The following is a 19158-nucleotide window of genomic DNA, read 5'->3' on the forward strand; positions in this document are numbered from 1 at the left end:
ACCGTCATTAATTCAAACATCTTAAGGGGCACTACTCCAACCGTGGTTGAAACTGCTGTCATGATATGATATGACACCTCCGAGCCAACTCGCTGCTCAGCCGTTTATGTGTCTCTCTGCCCCGCTTCGCACATTGTTTAGGCACGCACGAGACAGAGGGAGCTCAATAAAAATGGAGGCATCAACTGCACCACCGTCACGGCCAACTGTCCTCCCACACCACATGGCCCAGTGTTGGAGCATAAGACGGCCATGCGACCGACACAGAGGAAGGTGGCTCTCACCTTCGCCATGGAAGACAAAGCGCAGGAGATGGTGCGTCCATCGTCGTAGATAAAAGTGTGTGTGCCGGCTTGTCGGTCGTCCATTGGACGAAGGCAGAACATAAGATACGCCACCAGCATTTGTCTATCGTTTGATGTCGCTTTTCCGTCGAAGACGTCTGTATCGTACGGTCTCAAGCATCGACCGACCCGAGCTGCTCTTCCTTTGTCTATTGGGACAATAGTGATTTGTTGGCGATAGAGGTACACGGCGTTCGTGTATCGGTGACCGAGTCGTCGAAACCTTTACGGAGAGGAACTCGAACATCCGACGGTGTATCCTCTCCTCCGAGTCAGCCATCTCCTGAGTCGGAGCGTCTTGCATGACTCGGCACAAGATTCCGATCATATGAGACGAATTGGTTGTGCTAACAGGAAGGATCATAAACATTACATTTGTACCATTTAATATTTTTATTCCAAATAAATCATATCACTAGCGATGCATAATGTACGACCAAAAGATTTTTTTCGACAATTAGAGTAATAAAAATGATGATGATAATAATAATAATTAATTAATTAATTAATTAATTATTGAACTCACTTTTGCTTAGGTAGAATAATTTTAAGATGAAGATCTCACATGTCTCGCAATAGAATCATATCCTCGGAAATATAAAAGAAATTTATTTTACCAATCCATTTCTAATTGATGCATCATAATATTTTTACCATAAAATATAGTAATAACAAAAAATATATATGATACCATTTTTCATAATATTTTTGGCTTAATCTAAGAAATTGACTGAACCAATCGGTTCATTTTGATTTTTTTTGGACACAACTCGGACCGGCCGCTCCGGACCAATTACTAGTCCACTTTTCGATCCGATTCTTGCAGCTCGTTGGGTTCATCGGCGCAGACCGTACTTGAGAGCCCCCAATCTAATGGTTCGTTCATCGATCGAGATCATCAAGTTCAAGCACGTCCGTCAGAGCGTATTGAACGGCTGATAGGCGGTCTCGAGGGCATTTTCGGTCAAATGAGATCCACCACCACCTGTATATAAGCATCGCTACGAAGCCCTGAACGCACTCTCTGCCGGCTTAGGGTTTCTTCTGCGCTTCGATTCCACCCAAGCTTCTCTGCCGCCGTCGCCGCCCCCGTGGGTCGTCTTCACAGTCGCAGGCAATCCTCATTCTCCACGCCGCATCTCGTCCCGGTTGATATTTTTCGATTTCTTTTTTTGTGTGCTGGGATCTTCAATCTCCGTGATGTGAACTGCAGAAAGGGTATATCCTCGTCGGTGCTGCCGTACAATAGGACTCCGCCGAGTTGGCTTAAGATCTTCGCTTCAGAAGTGAGCCATCTCCTCTTTGTTATTTCCTTCTGTCGGAGTGTTTTTGGTTGAAGCGTGTTGATGTGCTTGATCTCTCTTAGGTGGAGGAAAGCATTTGCAAGTTTTCCAACAAGGGACTGGCTCCGTCGCAGATTGGTGTCATTCTTCGTGACTCTTGCAGAGATAATTTACTGTCAAATCAAACCAAAATATTCAAGAGGTTAGTTGTATTCAAGGTTCGCAATTTCTTTACCGAGTGTGGTAATCCAATACATATCGAGTTTCGAGAAAAAAAAACCTAAAAACCTGAAAAAAAAACTGGCTGTAGAAGTCTTATACTAGGTGGTACCCTGTACCGTTCGTACCACTTCGTTTACCCTGGTATGCTTATTGATAAGTGTTCATTCCCAGTGAATACTGCTCCAACTGTATTATACCAAGCAGTATTGCAAACCTTGGTTGTAGCACACGTATGATATCAAATGACATTTAACATGAGGGTAAAGGAAATACCCACACACGTACATGGCAATCTAATTTGAAGGGTTCTACTAATCATGGTTCTATGCTTTATCCAGTTCAGCACATACCAGGCAGTGAATACTGGTCCAGTGGCCTATCGGATTGGCAACATGGACCATGTACGTGCCTCCCATTATGTTGTTTTTCAAATCTTAACAAAAGGTATTGTTGGGTAACAATATGGTCTCAGTATCTAAAACATCAAACTATGCTACTATGAAACAAGATTTCCACAATCCAACTTTGAGAGAAAGAGAAGAAGGGAGAGGGGGAGGGCTTCTTGGTGTCGGGGCAACAACTACAATGGTAGTGGCAAGATCCACGATGGAAGGATAGGTTTTAGAATAATGCTACTAACATCCCGCACTAGAAGTATCTGAATTGATATTCTCAGAAGATTTCTTGCACCTTCTATATCCTTCATGTCGAGTGCCTTCATTGTAGAAATAACAATGTGTTCTGTGGTTTCTTGGTCGAACTACAAATATAAAGCTTTCCATACTGCAATTGAGAAGAATATATATATATATATATATATATATATATATATATATATATATATATATATATATATATATATATATATATTTGGTTCGATTGTTTCGTAATTGATATGAATTATATTAGTTTTTGCTGAGACCTAGATGATCAGAGGTACTGGTACATGCCAACCGTACTGACCAAGATGTACTAATATTTCATAAAAAGTTGTCAAGATATTGAAAATGATCATATCTATCTTTTGTTCGACGATTTTGGCATACATTTGTTTACATATTTACTTCTGCTTATACATGTTTATGATTAATTTTGTTTACCTTAATCCAAAGTCCAAAATAAGGAGGGTTGAATGTGACAATTTTTGGTCATAAATATTTTCATATTTTAATTATTATTATTAATTGTGTGAGAGGGTTTTGTTGTAAGGAGGGAGCTCTTACTTTGACTGGTCATATTTTCCTCATTAAAGTTCAATGGTGAGAAGGGATTCATTTACTTGAACTTTTATAATTAGGACCTTAAAGCTTATTATTGTTGTTGGTGTTAGTGTATGTATCTTTAAATGTTTATGAATTCATATAAAGACATAGCAATTATTTTTTTCATTGAGTTGAATGATAAGGTTGCTCCATTATGATCTAGGAGACTAGAATTTGAGAATCCAAAACAGGTTATCTCAATATAGAGGTAAGGTTGTATGCATTGGCTTTTCCCGAACCCCGCATTAGCTGGTGCCTTTTGCACCGGGGTTGCCCTTTTTATAATGGTGAGTGCCAGTAAATGAAGCTGATCCAATCTCAGATTGGATTTCAGATCAGATCATGGTGTACAAAGAACAAAGGCTGGTTACATGCGCAATGGCTTCTGAACCTTATCTGAAGGCCTGTGTCAGGGAGAATGAAACTTGGAGCGCATCCATGTACCTGGGAAAAGCTTGATGCCTGTTGAAACAACTTGTTAGCTGATCTAAGACATCCAAGAATCCCACAAGAATTTGAAACCACCTCCATGTTTTTTAGATCTATGTGCTGCCGCGATGAGCATTAGTTGTACATGCTCTTCTTTTTTGTCCAATATATTTAAAAGCTCCTCTTCATCCTTGTAATGGTCAGTCATTGACGGGGACCTTTAAGATAAATGGGATAGCCTAAAAGGATTGGTCTCCAGACTTTGAGATCAAATACAACTTATAATTCTTAGAATTTGAAGTTTTTATTGTATTTTTTCATCATTTTTTATTGAGATGTATTGTTCGATCATGCCCAACTTAGTGACCCATGGTTTCTCCAAGGTCACCTGCTCAAGATGTGTTGTTTGATCAGTCCCTTTGAAACCTGTTGCTCAGAAACCTATCCTTTCACTGCCAACCTTGCCTCCTCCCCCTGTAGTCTGGGTTGCTGCCAATGTAGCTGTTGCCGATGACACTAGAAAGACCTCTCTTGTTCACTTGCCCTCCCCTTTTCCACCTTCTCTCTCTCCTGCTCTCTAAGTTGGATAGTGGAAATCTTGTTGTTAGTAGAACCATTTTAATTTGATTGTCCTCTGCATATGTGGAAAGTATCTTTACACTCATGTTAAGTTTTATTTCACCTCTTATTTTTGTATCACAACCATGCTTTCTAGATTTTTATCTGCGATTTCATATTCTCTATCGGTCAGGCTTTCCATTTCCATTGGCATTCATTGGTTATTCGAGCATGAATTGCTGTTGAACATCACAGAGTTGATCTATGTTGTTGCACATGTGCGTGCCCCATGCATCCGAGTAACAAGCCTAATGGTTTTTCACTCTTTAGTTTAGAGACTACCTTTTTTCTTTATCTTTTTGAAATTAAGAAATGTTCACAACTAAACCTCCCTTTGGTGTTGGAAAGTTGAATTTTCCTCTGTGGATATTGGACACTGAACCTCTAATGTGGCATCATGAAATTGCGTAGTCATGGTGGTATGCTCATTTGTAGTGATTTGGATAGTTCTTTTGATCTAATTATTTCAGGAAGCCATTTTACTTTCTCACTCTCGTAATCTTGTAAAATTTTGCTCATAGCAGTTTCCTAATCCGCTCTCTGATTTGGTCATTCATGTGTATGTACTTGCAGAGATAAAACATAAGCAGGATAGAGAATTTAACATGGATGAACCTACCATGGAGGAAAAGCTTTCAAGCTTAGACATGCTTAATGATGAGAAATTAGATACCAAAGCTATACCAGAGCCAGCTGTCACTGTTGAGCTCCCAAGGGCAGATTCATTGCATATTTTGTTGAGGCAAGCCCTACATGCTGAAGATCAGGCATTACTATTGGACTGTTTATATACAAGGGATGAAAAGGTTTGTTTTATTTTGTTTTCATTATTACCTGTTCATTTAGTAGGCACTCACCTTCTGCTGATCATTTGTGTAGTCAACAGCATATCAGCATTTTTGTAGTCTAAACCTGGGTTTTCAAACTTTATGCTATCTTAATTGTCAAATTTTGATAAGCTGTGTCAGATGGTGGAAAGTCCTGAATTTGGTCTTTTTGAGTTGTAAAAGATTGAAGTGATGTTGGACTCAACTCAGAATTTGAATTGTTGAAGGATTTTCTCTTGACTTCTCTGTACTTTTAGAATAGGTTTTCCTCCGAGTTCTACACACCCATTCTTATTCTACTAGTCTTGATATCCTTGGGTTGAGAATGTCTAGACGTGTTTTTAACATCAAGGTATCATAACACTGTCCCCATTTTATTGACATATATACCACCATCAGTTTATTGAATACACCCATTTTCTTCTGCTTTGGTCTTATGGTTTTCTCAATATGGTACCTACTTGCAGGTTATTGCAAAGTCAATAGCGCTCCTGAATCCAGCTAATGTTGTCAAGCTTCTGAAGTGCCTTCTATTCATGGCCGAGTCAAGGTAGATTTGTTACTCCTCAAAGATTGTTGTCTCCAAATATTGATACAGTTGTCCAACTGAGATCTTGTGCTGTTAGATTCTAACTAAAATCATTAATCGACCAACCGATACAACATTTTTTCTCTAGCACCAAACCACCTGACATATTCGACTAAGAAGAAATACGTAATGTGAAATGGAAGAGGTTAAGTGGGTTTTTTGAAATATTATATTTCACTTGTTTTTTTCTTTCATCTTTTGATTTGGTCTAAAAGACTCAGCAGTTGATGTACTTTTTCGTTTCTTGCACCATCCGAGGATATGTCCTGACTTTTGTCAACATACTTTAGGATCTCTCAGCATCTTTGTGAAAAAATTTGATGAGGCATTGGATGTTGTTGTCAAGTCCTTTCTTGGTAATTAAATGGACCTAAGTTTTGTTTTATTACTACTACCTCGTTTTACATTTTGCACGTCACTTAGGAAAATTGGAATCGGTAGAACTTGCTATCCTAGCTTTTTTGTAGAAGGCACATCTGATACCATATTCCATAAGAGGTTAAAAAAATTCAAATCATTATAAAAGATGGTCACTTAATCTCTCTTTCCCTTTCAATGGTTCTCACCTAGAATGATATTTTTCTGCTAATAGGCACAAAGGCTCACAGAATGGTTTTTCGTATTAAACTTCTCTAGATGCTTATTAAGTTGTAACCTAGCTTCTATCTTTCAGTATGAAACTTCTCTAGATGATTATTAAGATGATAGTACATACTACATCTAAAACTTATTGATTTTTAATGTTTTCTTTAGTGGATTCTATACTGGTGGGTAGAATGAATGGAATTTCTGAAAGAGATTCTGGCTTGTGTTTGTCTGGCATTATGAAATACGTACTTCCCTTAATCTTGCTTTGTCTCCTGTCACAGGGGTGCCGTATTGGTTTGTGCACTTCCGTGGATAAGAATCTTGCTTTGTCAACAAGCAAGCAGTATAATATCACAGGAATCATCCATCTGCATTCTCAATTCTTTATACCAGGTAATCATGAATTCTTTACTACCTCATCCGGTACCCGAGATTATAATGTTATAGCTCTTGACCCTCTTCCGGCTATATCCAAGACTGAGATTAGATAGGTTTTCCGGTTACTACCTCTAGTCTCTTCCAGACCAATTCTTAAATGAAAATTCTGTGGTGTCAGATCTTATCATAGCCTTATCATCAGCTTAATCTTCTCTCTGCAGTAGGGTTTTGCCTGTTGTGATGGTGGGCATTAGCATTCTGACACTGAGCTCCATCTAAATCATCTAAAACAGCTGAAGAATACTTGTGCTAGTTTAATGTGCATTATTTTTTCTTTTTTTGCATGTGCAATTACTGATTATGTTACTCTTACAGCTAATTGATTCAAGGATTTCAACATTTGGATCAGCTTTGCAGCTATCATCCTGTTTAGATCACCTGTTTCCTAGGGTAAGTTGTTTGGTTTTCCAGCTAAGGTATTGTAATTGGCCCGAATAAAATTCACAATTCCAATAACAGATTGCTGATGAAGCTGATGATGGAGGGGCAGACCAACCTATTATATATGAGAACAGTGATAGTGAAGAATCTGAAGACGCAATGGAGACTGATGAAGGCAGTGAAGGACTCAGCGACGTCACTGATGCTCATGGTTCTGATTTGAGTGATGTCATGAGTGATGAAGATGGTGGCCATTAGGGAGCGAAGTCTATAGTTTCATGCATAGTCAACCCAACTCGCCATCTTTTTCACTTGTGGCCTAACTTGAGATAGACTGAAGCTTTAGTGGCAAATGCAGGGCGGTGAAACAAAATCCTGTTTGTTCCCATGATGATGCCCAACATGCAAGACTTCAAATCTGTCGGTCTGCTGAAAATTTTGCCCTTTTAGATCGATGCCAAGCAACAAACCGAGCAACTTTGAGGAAAGCTGCTTTATGAAAGCTTGTTGCCTACAGCAAGATTATAATCATAAAAATTTGCTACATGTTTGTCCAAACAAGTAGCGGCCTGTAACTTGATTCTTCACTAGTCTTTATGTAAACTTTCTTGGCAATCTAATACGTTGAATTGGTTGAAATGTTGGAGAATTCACGTTTTGCTCTAAATATGGCCCAGTATCGATGATAGATTTCTCATAAAGGCAGGCTACTTGTCGGAATAATATGTCAAGTATTCTTCTTCTTCATGACTTGTCATGCCTGAACATAGAACTACTGCATGATCATTGGTAGATAACCTCCATTCTCTGTTGACACCTGCATCTCTCTCTCCCACCATAGCCATTGCCTCCGATTAATGTTTTTTCATCTGCCAAACACCCGCGACGATCTTTTTTATATTCAACTTTACATTACGTTGAACTTTTGTACATAACAATCAGAAGGTCCTAACAGCGTCAGCAAAATTTATTAGTTTGCAGTTTCACTTTGAAACTCTGATCATCTAATCAGATATCTACGTAGCACAAGCATATGGAAACCACAGCAATACGAAAAGCGTAGGATAACTCATCTCTCTTACCACACAATGCAACCAAAGTAATCAAACTATTCATTCATAGGAAGACAGATAAATAGGGAAACAAATCTAGCACAATACATACGCAGCTCTCACAGCACAGCACAGGCACTACGGACACGTCGTCGCGAAAAAGTACCGGAGCGCATACATATACTATTGAGATGCACTTCCATCGACGCCTCGATGCGATCACAACACAAACACAGCATCTCCGGAGTCAAGCGCGAGACCCATCGAGCTGCATCCTCGCGGTGATCCACTTGCAGACGGCATCCATTTCCTCCGGAATCGTATAATGCTCGAGTCTGCATTGTTCCGAGTCGCTATCTGAGTAAAGCATGATAGTTGGCCTAAGGTCGAGAAACTGCAGCAGAAACATACCCATTGTAGGCCTCAAACCTGAGATTTCGAAACCCCGACATCCTTAACGTCTCCGCAGACCTTTCTCCCTGTTTATAGGGAACCACTCCATCCCCTGCCATAACCAGCGCAAGAACATAACAGAGAAGCTCAACGCTCCTTGGATCAAATCAAAAATCCAAAAATCTCGACGAGGTAAATGCTACGTACGGTACCTGTTCCATGACAGAGCAAAAGTGGCAAGGAGGCAGCTCGCCTTGCAGCTTCCAGTGAGCTTTCCACCTTGGTCTTCAAGCTCCTGGATGAAAGAACGACCAAGTACTCTTATGCCTCCGATTCACACACAGCAATAATAAAGAAGAAAATAGATCCAAGGATTGCGTTGACTCGCGATGGAACAGACCTGGAACAGGGAAGCCAGCCGCTGAGACCAACGACTGCACTGAGGTTTATGGGATATCGGCCTCCATTTCCGTATCTTCCATGTGCGAAGCAAGAAGCAGAATACAAGGCAGTCGCGGCACCCATACTGAACCCACCGATTCCAAGTTTTACTGCACCGATCGGAGGGAGGGAGGGAGGAATCAATCCCAGTCGAGTCAGTATACTTAACCAGCAGTACAACGATGCTAACATCAAAAGCTATACCATCAGCTGGCTCAGACGACAAAAGATTTGCGATATGTGCTGCTGAAGCTTCCAATCCATCGGCGTCATCAGGACCATCCTGTGAAGGGTCCGCAATGTCGAACCCTGCGTGGAACACAACAGAGGAGGTCATATAAGATCAGTCAAGATGGAGTGACGGTAAGCAGATCATTGAGAGTTACATGCTGCGCATGGAAATCCACCAAAAAGAGACACAGGTCGGGTAGGAGCAGTAGGACATATCCACTTGATCTGCAATGCCACATCACATGTTCATGCTCGAATTAGCTATTTCTCACACAAGTGCCAAATTACTAGTAAGCAAGTGAGGTAAATTCATTAAAAACCCAACAAGGATAACCTCTTACGTTTGGCAGAGGAAGGGTTTCCAGGAGCTGGTACCAGCTGAACAAGAGCAGAAGAAGAAGGTGAATTCATGCGTACTACCGAATTGTTGTTTGCATAAGAACTGCATTAAGAACTATGAGGACGATGGCTTAACATCGACACTCGGTTGCAATACTAGCAGATGAATTGTTATTCCACCGAATCTATGAGCACGATGGCCTGACAAGAATACTTTAGCCATGAAACAGAGCGTTACCTTCAAGACAACAACGTCAATCGAAAAGCAACACCATCCCAAAGAATCACAATGATTAATTACAGCGATCAGCATCCTGTACTACTTCTGATTCACGACTTGTCATAAACCCCAAATAAGAGAGAGAGAGAGAGAGAGAGAGAGAGAGATAGGGACGTTGGATTTGTTTTATTAGGTCGACGAGGGCTAAAGAAATGATGTTGGAATTTTGCATGGATTCGACGGGGGCGAAAGAAAGATTTATTCCCCACACCCGCTAATAGTGGATTGACATTCTCCGCTCATGATTCGATTATAAGAATACAAAGACTATATAGGTAAAACAATGCTAAAAATAGGAAAAAAAATTTGTAATCTCTCGTTGATTGATTAACATGGTTGAGGTGAGATTAAAGAAGATTTATAATCTCTTGATAATATCAAGTATCAGTATATTTAATTTTTATGTATATAGTCTCTAAAAAATTTTGTCTAATTATAAGTGAGAGCAGATGGGCTAGAATAAGTAATTGGAAGTATTTCTCCTATGAAGGTATCTCCTAAAAAATCCTACCATAGATTTCCTTTATATTGACCGATAACCATGATCAGAATTTAATCATATCTATAATATATCTTATTTAATTAGATAAGATCACATAATCTAACATTCTCCCACTTGACCAATTAATTAATAAGATACAAAAGGTTCAAAATAAAAAAAGATAAATAATTTTATTTTTAAAAATAATTTTACTCAATTGGATTATAAAATTTTAAAATCAATTATGCGTGTGCGAATTAAAAAAAACATACCAATAAGTTCAACAAATATAATAATACTATATTAATTTTAACTAATAATGTGAGTCACAACGGTTATGTCTCATCAATATCATATTTTCTTTTATGTATCACAATACTATTAACCCTTTCTAATATAGTCCAAAATGACTTCTGTAATTTATCTTCTCAAAATAATCCTATCATCATATTCAACTAATATATATATATATATATATATATATATATATATATATATATATATATATATATATATATATGTGTGTGTGTGTGAACATAATAACAAAAATAAATAACTTTAAGTATACAAGCAAGAATGTCAATTATAATATCTACTCATCAACATATTTTTTATAGGTTGCTCACAAACTGAATCATAAGAACATGTTCATTCAAACACATTAGACTGTAAATCTTAAGTAAATAAACCAATAATCAATATAGGAGAACTCAAGTTATTAATTAACATTAGTTGTTTCTAAATTTTTTTCTATAAATATCAAGTATTTTATACCATAATACATAGAGTTACAATAATACTTGTTTAGAGAAGAAGACTAATACAATATATTACAAAGTATCTTCAACGACTTGGCAATTGAGTTCGATCATACCAAGTCTTAAGATAAAATTTCGCAGTCATAAAAATCGATTAGTAGCCTCAAAGTATGTCACCAAATTAATTTTTAATAATAATAATATAAAAATATATTATTTAATTGATTGATGTGTTGTGATACGTGATAGATATCCTGACATTGATGTACTTATTCAATAAGTTAAATTACCAATCGAAGATGTCACTTGGTAGTCTTATAAAGTATTAAAGGAGAAATTTTTAAAATTTATCGTTGCTCAACCTTGAGGACAAGACTATTTTGGAGAGACAGAAAATGTTAGGAGTCTTTAATTTTAGAGATTTAATATTAATCTTTATTTTTCTATCTATTTTTTCTAATTATGGTTAAAGTCCTTTGATGTAGCCAATTAAGGATTATTAGTTTTATTTATTTCCTTTGTTAGAAATCCTAGTCTTAGCTGATTAGGGATTAAATAATTATATATATATGTAATATCTTCGGTTATCTTTTTTAAGTAATTAAATATAATTCAAAGCTTTTGACCAATTTGAAGGTTACTCCCCTCGATCAAAAGAAGGTTGATCCCCTTGAAGTCACAAAATTTCTATCTCTTTTTTTAGTATAAGACATTATATCTTAACATATTATCTATAAATATGATAAAATATCTTTCTTCACTAAAAAAAAAAAAAAATAAAAGTAACCCGTAGATATAAGCATACATAATCTCAAAAAGTTAATAAAACTATATTTTATCTAATATTAGATTATAAGATCGTTATAAACTCAAGATTCATATTAATTTTGTATATGCTATCATATAGAATTTAAAGGTTAACTTTTATTGAACCATTGCAACCACTATGATAGAAATAATATCCTAACAATTCTAGATAAAGAATTTAAATTTTTATAATTGTAAGATTATATCATATATGCTCAAGATTTATCAAATAAATCTTAGGCATAGGCGATAAATACAAACTATTATCACTTTCACCTAAATATATTTGCTTATAACTATGAATATTTTATTCTCTTTTGATTTTCATATTAAAATGAATCTTTATTATTGATAACATATGTTGAAGCATCATAATCAATATACCAAGTATTAGAAAAAGATTTCTGTAATATTTAATTTGAAATATACAAAAGTCAGATTTATACAATTCAGTTTTAAACCAAACCTTATAGTTTTTCTTCACATAATCTTTCTTTCCGTACAAATAATTCTTTCCTGTGAAGATTTTATAAGTTTAAATAATATTTATAAACTCAGACAATTTATACTTTAATTTTTTTTATTGTTAACCACTCCTTGAGTAGTACTTCAAATATTATGAGTCTTTCCTACTTTAATTTTAATTCTTTCTAAAAATATATAATAGTCAGCTTATTTAAGTTTAACTAACTCTTAATTTTATTATAATAAATTTTAAATGAGTCAAACTAAGAAGAAACATATGCAAAAATAAATTTTATGAAAAAGAATTCAACTATTCTCATGCTTAATATTCTTAAGTCTATAGTTTTATTAGCCATATTGAAAATATAAATTTGAATTTCTCTATACTGAATATCAATCGGTCCTTTCGTTAATATGTCAACTAATGAATTATTAACAAATTTAAATTAAATTTTAAAATATTTCAGCACACTAATTGTAGACTGTAATAAAGTCTAAATATTATTAGCAATTATCATAACCGAGTCTTTTATAGTTTTTCCAATTAGTCATCTAAATTATTTGTTTCATTAAATTTTCAACAGTAAATTGCATATGCTCAAATCATTTATAATCCAAAAAATATATGGATATTTATAAGAATACAATGAAGTGTCATTATAATAAAATAATATTTTAAAATTTTCATATAATGTTGAACTATTCATCCAAAATTATTTATAGAGGATTAATACCATTCTCGTTGAATAATATTGCTACCAAAGATATCTAAAAAAACCATGATATGATATTATTATGTAAAAAAAATTAATGTTAAAATTTGAAATAAATTAATAATTGATCTAAATTTATGATGCATACCTTTTAAATAAAACTTTCATTATCGATAATCACAATTAAAATCTAATCGTATTCATAATATATTTTATTTAATTAGACACATTCATATAATCTAAGAACTGAATCAAATCATCAAATCAAATCATGTTCTATATGCCTGCGTTCCCAAAGTACCTTCTAATTTGTATTAGATGCGGCCAAAAGGAGAGCTGCGGCACGTACCTTGCGCCATTGTCTCCTAAACCGTGAAGCCAGACGACGGTGGCCCGATGTCTGCCCTTCGGCCAGGCAACGTAAGTCCTCCCGTAGTCGACATGCCTCCTGGTCGCACTCCTCGAACCTGCATTCGATTTGCATGCGTTATGCACGTGGAAGAGAACACGGACGAGGCTGTGGAGCGAGACAAAGCATAGCGGACGAAGGCTAACCGGAGGCGTACGAGCTGCCGCCGCGGTACATTTGGATCACCGTCCTGTGCGGGGAGCGCTGGTGATGTTGCATGCAACAGGCTCGCCAGCGGTGAAGAAGAACCACTCCATTGACCCGTATTTATAGCAACTACTGGTGGCTAGTGGAATGGTAGAGGAAACCAGGAATCCGCATCCCACCACAGGGCGGCTCACGGCTACGGAGCAGTTCTTTTGGAAAGGCCTATTAGATCGGAGTAGAAAGAGGGACAAGCAGCACCCAAGTGGGAAAGGTAGAACGAGCATAGCAGAAAAGGCACTGAAGCTTTCTTTCTTGCAAGCAGAGAATCTCTAGACGGGCAGACCATCGGCTCTCTCGCACGAGCCAATACGATACGAACTCGGGACGGAGAAAAGGAAGTAGTAATGCTGCGGATTTGCTCGTGAGAATCAATGCTTCTGAGACGAAGTGGAGGGGTGAATCAGTAGCAGCAGCAGCAGCAGCCCCAGCATAATATCTCGTATAAGATAACCCATAGATAGAGTCGCCCTTCCATTGTTCGTGTTTCCTACGAGAGTAGTATCCAAGAATTATCTTATCATCTCGTCGCAAACACTTGTCTCAAGATAAAACGATCGTGAGAAAAGTTCTCATTTTGGGAATTTTCTTTTCTAGCAAAGGATCTTCACTTTTAGAGTTCCTTTTTAATCGAACGTTTAGAGAACCTCCAATCAAAACAGGGGTGCAGAAGTCAAACCCTGGTTCGGCTGCTAGTGATGAGCAATTTATGCTGGGCTCGGAATATGTTCCTCCTCTGTCTCTTCCGTATTAATTTCCTTGCGTGAAAGGTAGAATCCATGTCTTGTCTTGGAAGATGAGGGAAAAGGAAGCTGCAGCAGCTTCTCTGCGTGAGCTACCGACCACTGTGCAGTAGGCTTTATGTACTACCATGGAAATGACCGACGCTCTGTTTAGGGTGTGAGCGATGCGCAAGCCATCCGCCGGTGCTCTGTTTAGGGTGTGAGCGATGCGCAAGCCATCCGCCGGGCTTCCGTTGGCTACTGACGCACCAAAAGAGGGAGAGATGCCCCCATCCAGAAGCAGCATCTTATCAGAATACCGATAGGGTTCTCCATTATGTTAACCCGACCAGACCAAGACGATTAATGCTACTGGTGATCGGGTGCCCTAATTCACGTATATATAACAGTTCAGATATCTCCTGTTATATATAACTGTTCGGCAGATATCTGCTGTGATAAGTAATTACGTGACGTGAATTATCTAATTATTGGGATTAACAAATATTTTAAGATTTTTAAAGTCAGTATCTTTAGAATCTTAAATTTCAGGATTATATTTTTTAATGCGGGATATGAATCTAAACATATATATATTTTAAGGTGAAGACTTCGTTCTGTACACCGTTCTCAAAGATGTCAATCTTATTAACAACACGAATATTAAATAATGATGCACGCAAATCAAACATTAGGAGAAGCGTTTCGTACGCATAAACATGAGATTGTAATCCGCAAGCACAATTAACACTGGTCATTTCAGCAATCAAAGAAATGGATCGCTTAGCACGAGACTAATCAATCTGCTCCACATCAAATGTAAGATTGTTGAATTCGTCAATCAAATTCATCAATCAAGTTCAAAAGCGGATGGTTAAAATAACTCAAAATGATTCAAGACAAGGACTGCTCACAGCATAAAGGTTTTTGAGTAGGATCTTCTAGTCAAATAAATAAATCATCATCGTCATCAGGAAGAGGTTGCGCAGCAGCTGCAGCCAACTCCGCTTCATGTCTGGAACAAACAAATAGCAAGTTAGATGGATGATCCATGTTATCATATACATTCAATAGCTCCATTGTCAAGTGGCATAAGGAAGAGATGGACACAGTGGGGACTTGAACTTGCTATGAATACATAAGTGCTGAAAATTGGCTTAGATGTTAACGGCAGTTCTCGGTGATAAGGTGACAGAGTTAACGGCATGGGATATGGGTCAAGATATGCATACATTAATAAGATTGATGATTAGGTAAAAAAAGACAAAGAGTAATCATATACTACACAAGGATAAGGTCATTTGACTATACGTAAGATATGGTATAAAATAGATCTTAACAATTTTTAGGCAATTATATATGCAATTTAAAGTTACGACAACTACAAAGCATTTTAGAATGCTCAATACAAATTGTACTCAGATAAACAATTTAATGACAGAAATTCATCTCATCGTTGATCAAAAGTACAACATGCATTAAAATGGTCATCTCGGTAAGTGCCCCGTTAAGATACCCCTCAAGTCTCCAAAAAAAAAAAAGAAATTTAGATTGACTATTCAAAAACCAAACATGTGAACGAATATATGTGACTGACTCATATCCAGAAAGTGACAACCAGTAACAAATCCGATAAACATGTAATTAAGATTTCAAAAAGTGATTTGAGTCATAATAAAATAATCAACTGCACTTACTGTTGCTGTGCGGCAAGGTCAATCTGGACTTCTGGAGGCGCAAGAGCAGGTGATTCGACAAAGTGAAGGTTTTGGTCCCTGCAAATGAATTTGTCATCAGTTTTACCTTATAGAGTTATCTCAATGTAATCCTTACACCATAATAACATGCATTTACCCAGCAAGTTTTCTAGCAAGATAAAGGAAGGGCTTCTCAAAGTTGTAATTGCTCTTTGCCGAAATCTCATAATATTGAAGGTTCTTCTTCCTGTGGAATGTAACTTGCTTTGCTTTAACCTGCCTGTTCTTCACATCAACCTTGTTTCCACAGAGAACAATAGGAATATTCTCACAGACCCTGGTTTTTGAGACAAATAGGATAGTTACACATTTTAAATTGTAAGTGACGAGAATTTTGTGCTCATTTAGTTCAAAGTGTCTTGTCAAAAGACCTGCATAGATCCCGGTGCCATGTCGGGACATTTTTGTAGGTTAACCTGGCAGTGACATCGAACATGATAATAGCACATTGACCATGAATGCTGTCGACAAATGAATTGTAGCAGTCAAATAAAGACAAAAATAATCCATGCAATAACAATTACTGCAAATCATTAATGTGACTAATCATATTGGCAGCCAAAAGGTGACAAACAATTTTGTGCAATCCTCAAACAATAACAGAAAATATGATCTTAAATTTATATAAAAAAATCCAATTAGCAACCTTGTCACACCACAATACATCATCTTAAATGAGAGGACACAGTTTCCATAATCCAAAAACTTACTAGTCAGACACCCATAAAATATTGCATCACAACATTTTCTGCTCTATCTCATTGGTTATTCACATTGTAGCTTGTATTACAACATATTTAGTTCTATTTGACCACTTATGATCCTTAGCATTATGATCAATTCCCATAACAAATTCAAAACATTCATATTTCCAATACATCTACTAATCTGGATTGCACAAGAGCAATAATGTAAGAGATCTCAAATAATTTTGCAATCACGTCCAAATAAACAAGACCAAGTGCCGCATTTTAAGTTGTTACAATGTAACATCTATGTAGTTTCAAATGTAATTAGCCTTCTTCTCATGCAAAAAATCTCTTCTTATTCTTGACTATTTATAGACGAAGACACAGGGTAACTTGAATGCCCAACTAGTGCCTTCTCAAAATCATGGTACCTATTCATTAATCTTTAAAGTTCTACATTAACAATTTATTTTTCCTCCATCTGAAATAGATTATAGAAGAAAAGAGTCCACAAACAACTGAGCTTCCAAATAGTCAGATAAGCAACAGTATTATTTGTAAGTCTTTGTATCGGCTAATGAACCTGAATTGGGTACAATGTGGGCTAAGTTAACAGATTAGGAAGTAATTTAGCATTCAAAGTGGGCTAACTAATAAAAGAAATACCATAAGATCTGTCATTTAGAAAATAGAAACAGCAACAGGTGCAATACATCTATTGACTAGAAAGCACATCCGTGAACACATTACGATCAAACTAAAAATAGAAGGGCCCACGACATACTAGTATCCATCCCTGAGACCACCAAATTTCTCTTGGCCAGCTGTGTCCCAGCAATAGAATCTGATCTTCCCACAGTTTGTAAAGAAATCCAACGGATGGACCTCAACACCAATGGTAGCTAAAAAAATCCAAGACAATTTTATACATAATCAGCAACCAAAACAAATAAGAAATGTCTGAAGATTTGCCATGATACTCACGCTCATACTTCTTCTCGAATTCACCAGTAAGATGCCTCTTCACAAAGGTAGTTTTCCCTGTGCACAGCATAAGCAAAGCATAGGATTAAGTACAAAAGCAGAGATATAAGAATTAATTTCTTCTTTCAGAAAGATGCAAGATTTTAAGATCACTGTTAAGGGAAGCGAAGACTATGAATCAAAAAGAACGTTTATTTGTTGCATTACTATAACAAATGGGAGAGATAGATTCCTGCCAATTCTCAAGTCCCAGTTTATAATCTGATCAATGTTATGCACAGTGATTAACTAATAGCGAATACCAAAAAATACATCAAATTTAATAGCCATTGATAACAAAAGGATTAACAATAAATTCCAGCCACGTCGCTCGAAAAAGACAAAAAAAAATCAGGAATTTCATGCATAAAAATATTTAAAAAAAGAACACGCTAAATTTGTTCCGATATGTCTATGCGATTGATTAAAGCAGAAAGACCATCAGTTCTAGCAATGAGAATAAGTACAAAGAAACTCATTTGTGCTCAATAAATCAAAAGTCAAAGGGTTAAATATATAAAAGGAGACAAAGAACAGGAAATTGCACCAGTTCCTCCATCACCAACGAGAACGAGTTTAAAGCTCGGGTAATCGACAGTTTGCTGGTTCGGCAATGCCTGAAAATGATAGCAGAGATCAGAAAGGCAAACATATACCCCACAGGTCTCCAGCTAATAGAAGAATAACAGAGGAAACGGATCTGAAACCCACCATAAGAACACTTCTAAAAGGGGAAGTACGAGAACGAAAGCGAAATGTGGAGAACGGACGTATATAAATTTCAACAGCGACGCCAAACCCTAAACGGTTCACAGATTTCCGTTTCCCACCCCATTCGGCTTCATTTGAACGCGACTCTCTCGGCCGTCGGATTCTTTGATCGCGCCGCTTTCATGAAAAAGTATTTAATCCTTGCGACACACGTCCGCCTCTTCTTGTCGTCTCTTTCCTTTTCCACGGACGGTCGCGTCCACGTGCGTTTACCTCGATGATTTCAAAAAATGGGTCACATGTGATCACGGCGGTTGCGGTCGAACACGAATCTTAACTCGTTCTCAATGTACAGATCTTAACTTGTTTCCTGGGCGAGTTACCGAACTGTTCTGCGTTGGATGTGATCCACGTTAGCCGATTTTTGAGATTCACGAATAACTTGATTCACTGACATAAGATTCGTGCTTGAGGCCATTGTTTCTGAAGGGGAGGGTTTCGGATCCTCTTTTGTACGTTCGGGGTGATCCGCGTCCGCGGTTCTTCGAGATTCACCAAAGAGTAAATAACTTATTGACGGATTTAAGATTCGTGCCAGAACCAAGCGTGCTCTGTCATCACGGAAGGTTCTTCGTTACCCTGTGCCCTGTTGTGGCTGAGACAGCTCCCGGTGTACCCCATAAGAGCCCCCGATTAAACAGA

The 19158-nt window shown here is 37.2% G+C and overlaps 3 protein-coding genes across 3 annotated transcripts; 1 reads left to right on the forward strand and 2 right to left on the reverse strand.

Moving 5' to 3' along the window:
* Positions 1 to 1379: 1379 nt before the first annotated feature.
* On the forward strand, positions 1380 to 7620 carry LOC135614206 (uncharacterized). The gene is made up of 8 exons (XM_065111318.1): positions 1380 to 1458; positions 1558 to 1630; positions 1711 to 1829; positions 4732 to 4964; positions 5453 to 5535; positions 6444 to 6555; positions 6916 to 6990; positions 7060 to 7620. The coding sequence occupies exons 4-8, from the start codon at positions 4764 to 4766 to the stop codon at positions 7237 to 7239; spliced, it is 651 nt and encodes a 216-aa protein (XP_064967390.1). The 5' UTR covers positions 1380 to 1458; positions 1558 to 1630; positions 1711 to 1829; positions 4732 to 4763; the 3' UTR covers positions 7240 to 7620.
* A 421-nt stretch (positions 7621 to 8041) lies between these two features.
* LOC135613393 (uncharacterized) lies at positions 8042 to 13718 on the reverse strand. The gene is made up of 9 exons (XM_065110419.1): positions 13497 to 13718; positions 13291 to 13408; positions 9440 to 9476; positions 9254 to 9323; positions 9072 to 9176; positions 8827 to 8977; positions 8639 to 8721; positions 8445 to 8538; positions 8042 to 8368 (listed from the first exon to the last, which is right to left on the reverse strand). Exons 1-9 carry the CDS (start codon positions 13567 to 13569, stop codon positions 8281 to 8283), a joined length of 819 nt encoding a protein of 272 aa, XP_064966491.1. The 5' UTR covers positions 13570 to 13718; the 3' UTR covers positions 8042 to 8280.
* Positions 13719 to 15001: 1283 nt separating this feature from the next.
* LOC135614209 (GTP-binding nuclear protein Ran-3-like) lies at positions 15002 to 18603 on the reverse strand. The gene is made up of 8 exons (XM_065111322.1): positions 18457 to 18603; positions 18293 to 18362; positions 17707 to 17763; positions 17507 to 17624; positions 16405 to 16494; positions 16131 to 16310; positions 15974 to 16051; positions 15002 to 15291 (listed from the first exon to the last, which is right to left on the reverse strand). The coding sequence occupies exons 1-8, from the start codon at positions 18457 to 18459 to the stop codon at positions 15222 to 15224; spliced, it is 666 nt and encodes a 221-aa protein (XP_064967394.1). The 5' UTR covers positions 18460 to 18603; the 3' UTR covers positions 15002 to 15221.
* Between the last annotated feature and the right edge of the window lie 555 nt (positions 18604 to 19158).

The sequence above is a fragment of the Musa acuminata genome, chromosome BXJ2-6 (genome assembly GCF_036884655.1).
Source record: "Musa acuminata AAA Group cultivar baxijiao chromosome BXJ2-6, Cavendish_Baxijiao_AAA, whole genome shotgun sequence".
Classification (NCBI taxonomy): domain Eukaryota; kingdom Viridiplantae; phylum Streptophyta; class Magnoliopsida; order Zingiberales; family Musaceae; genus Musa; species Musa acuminata.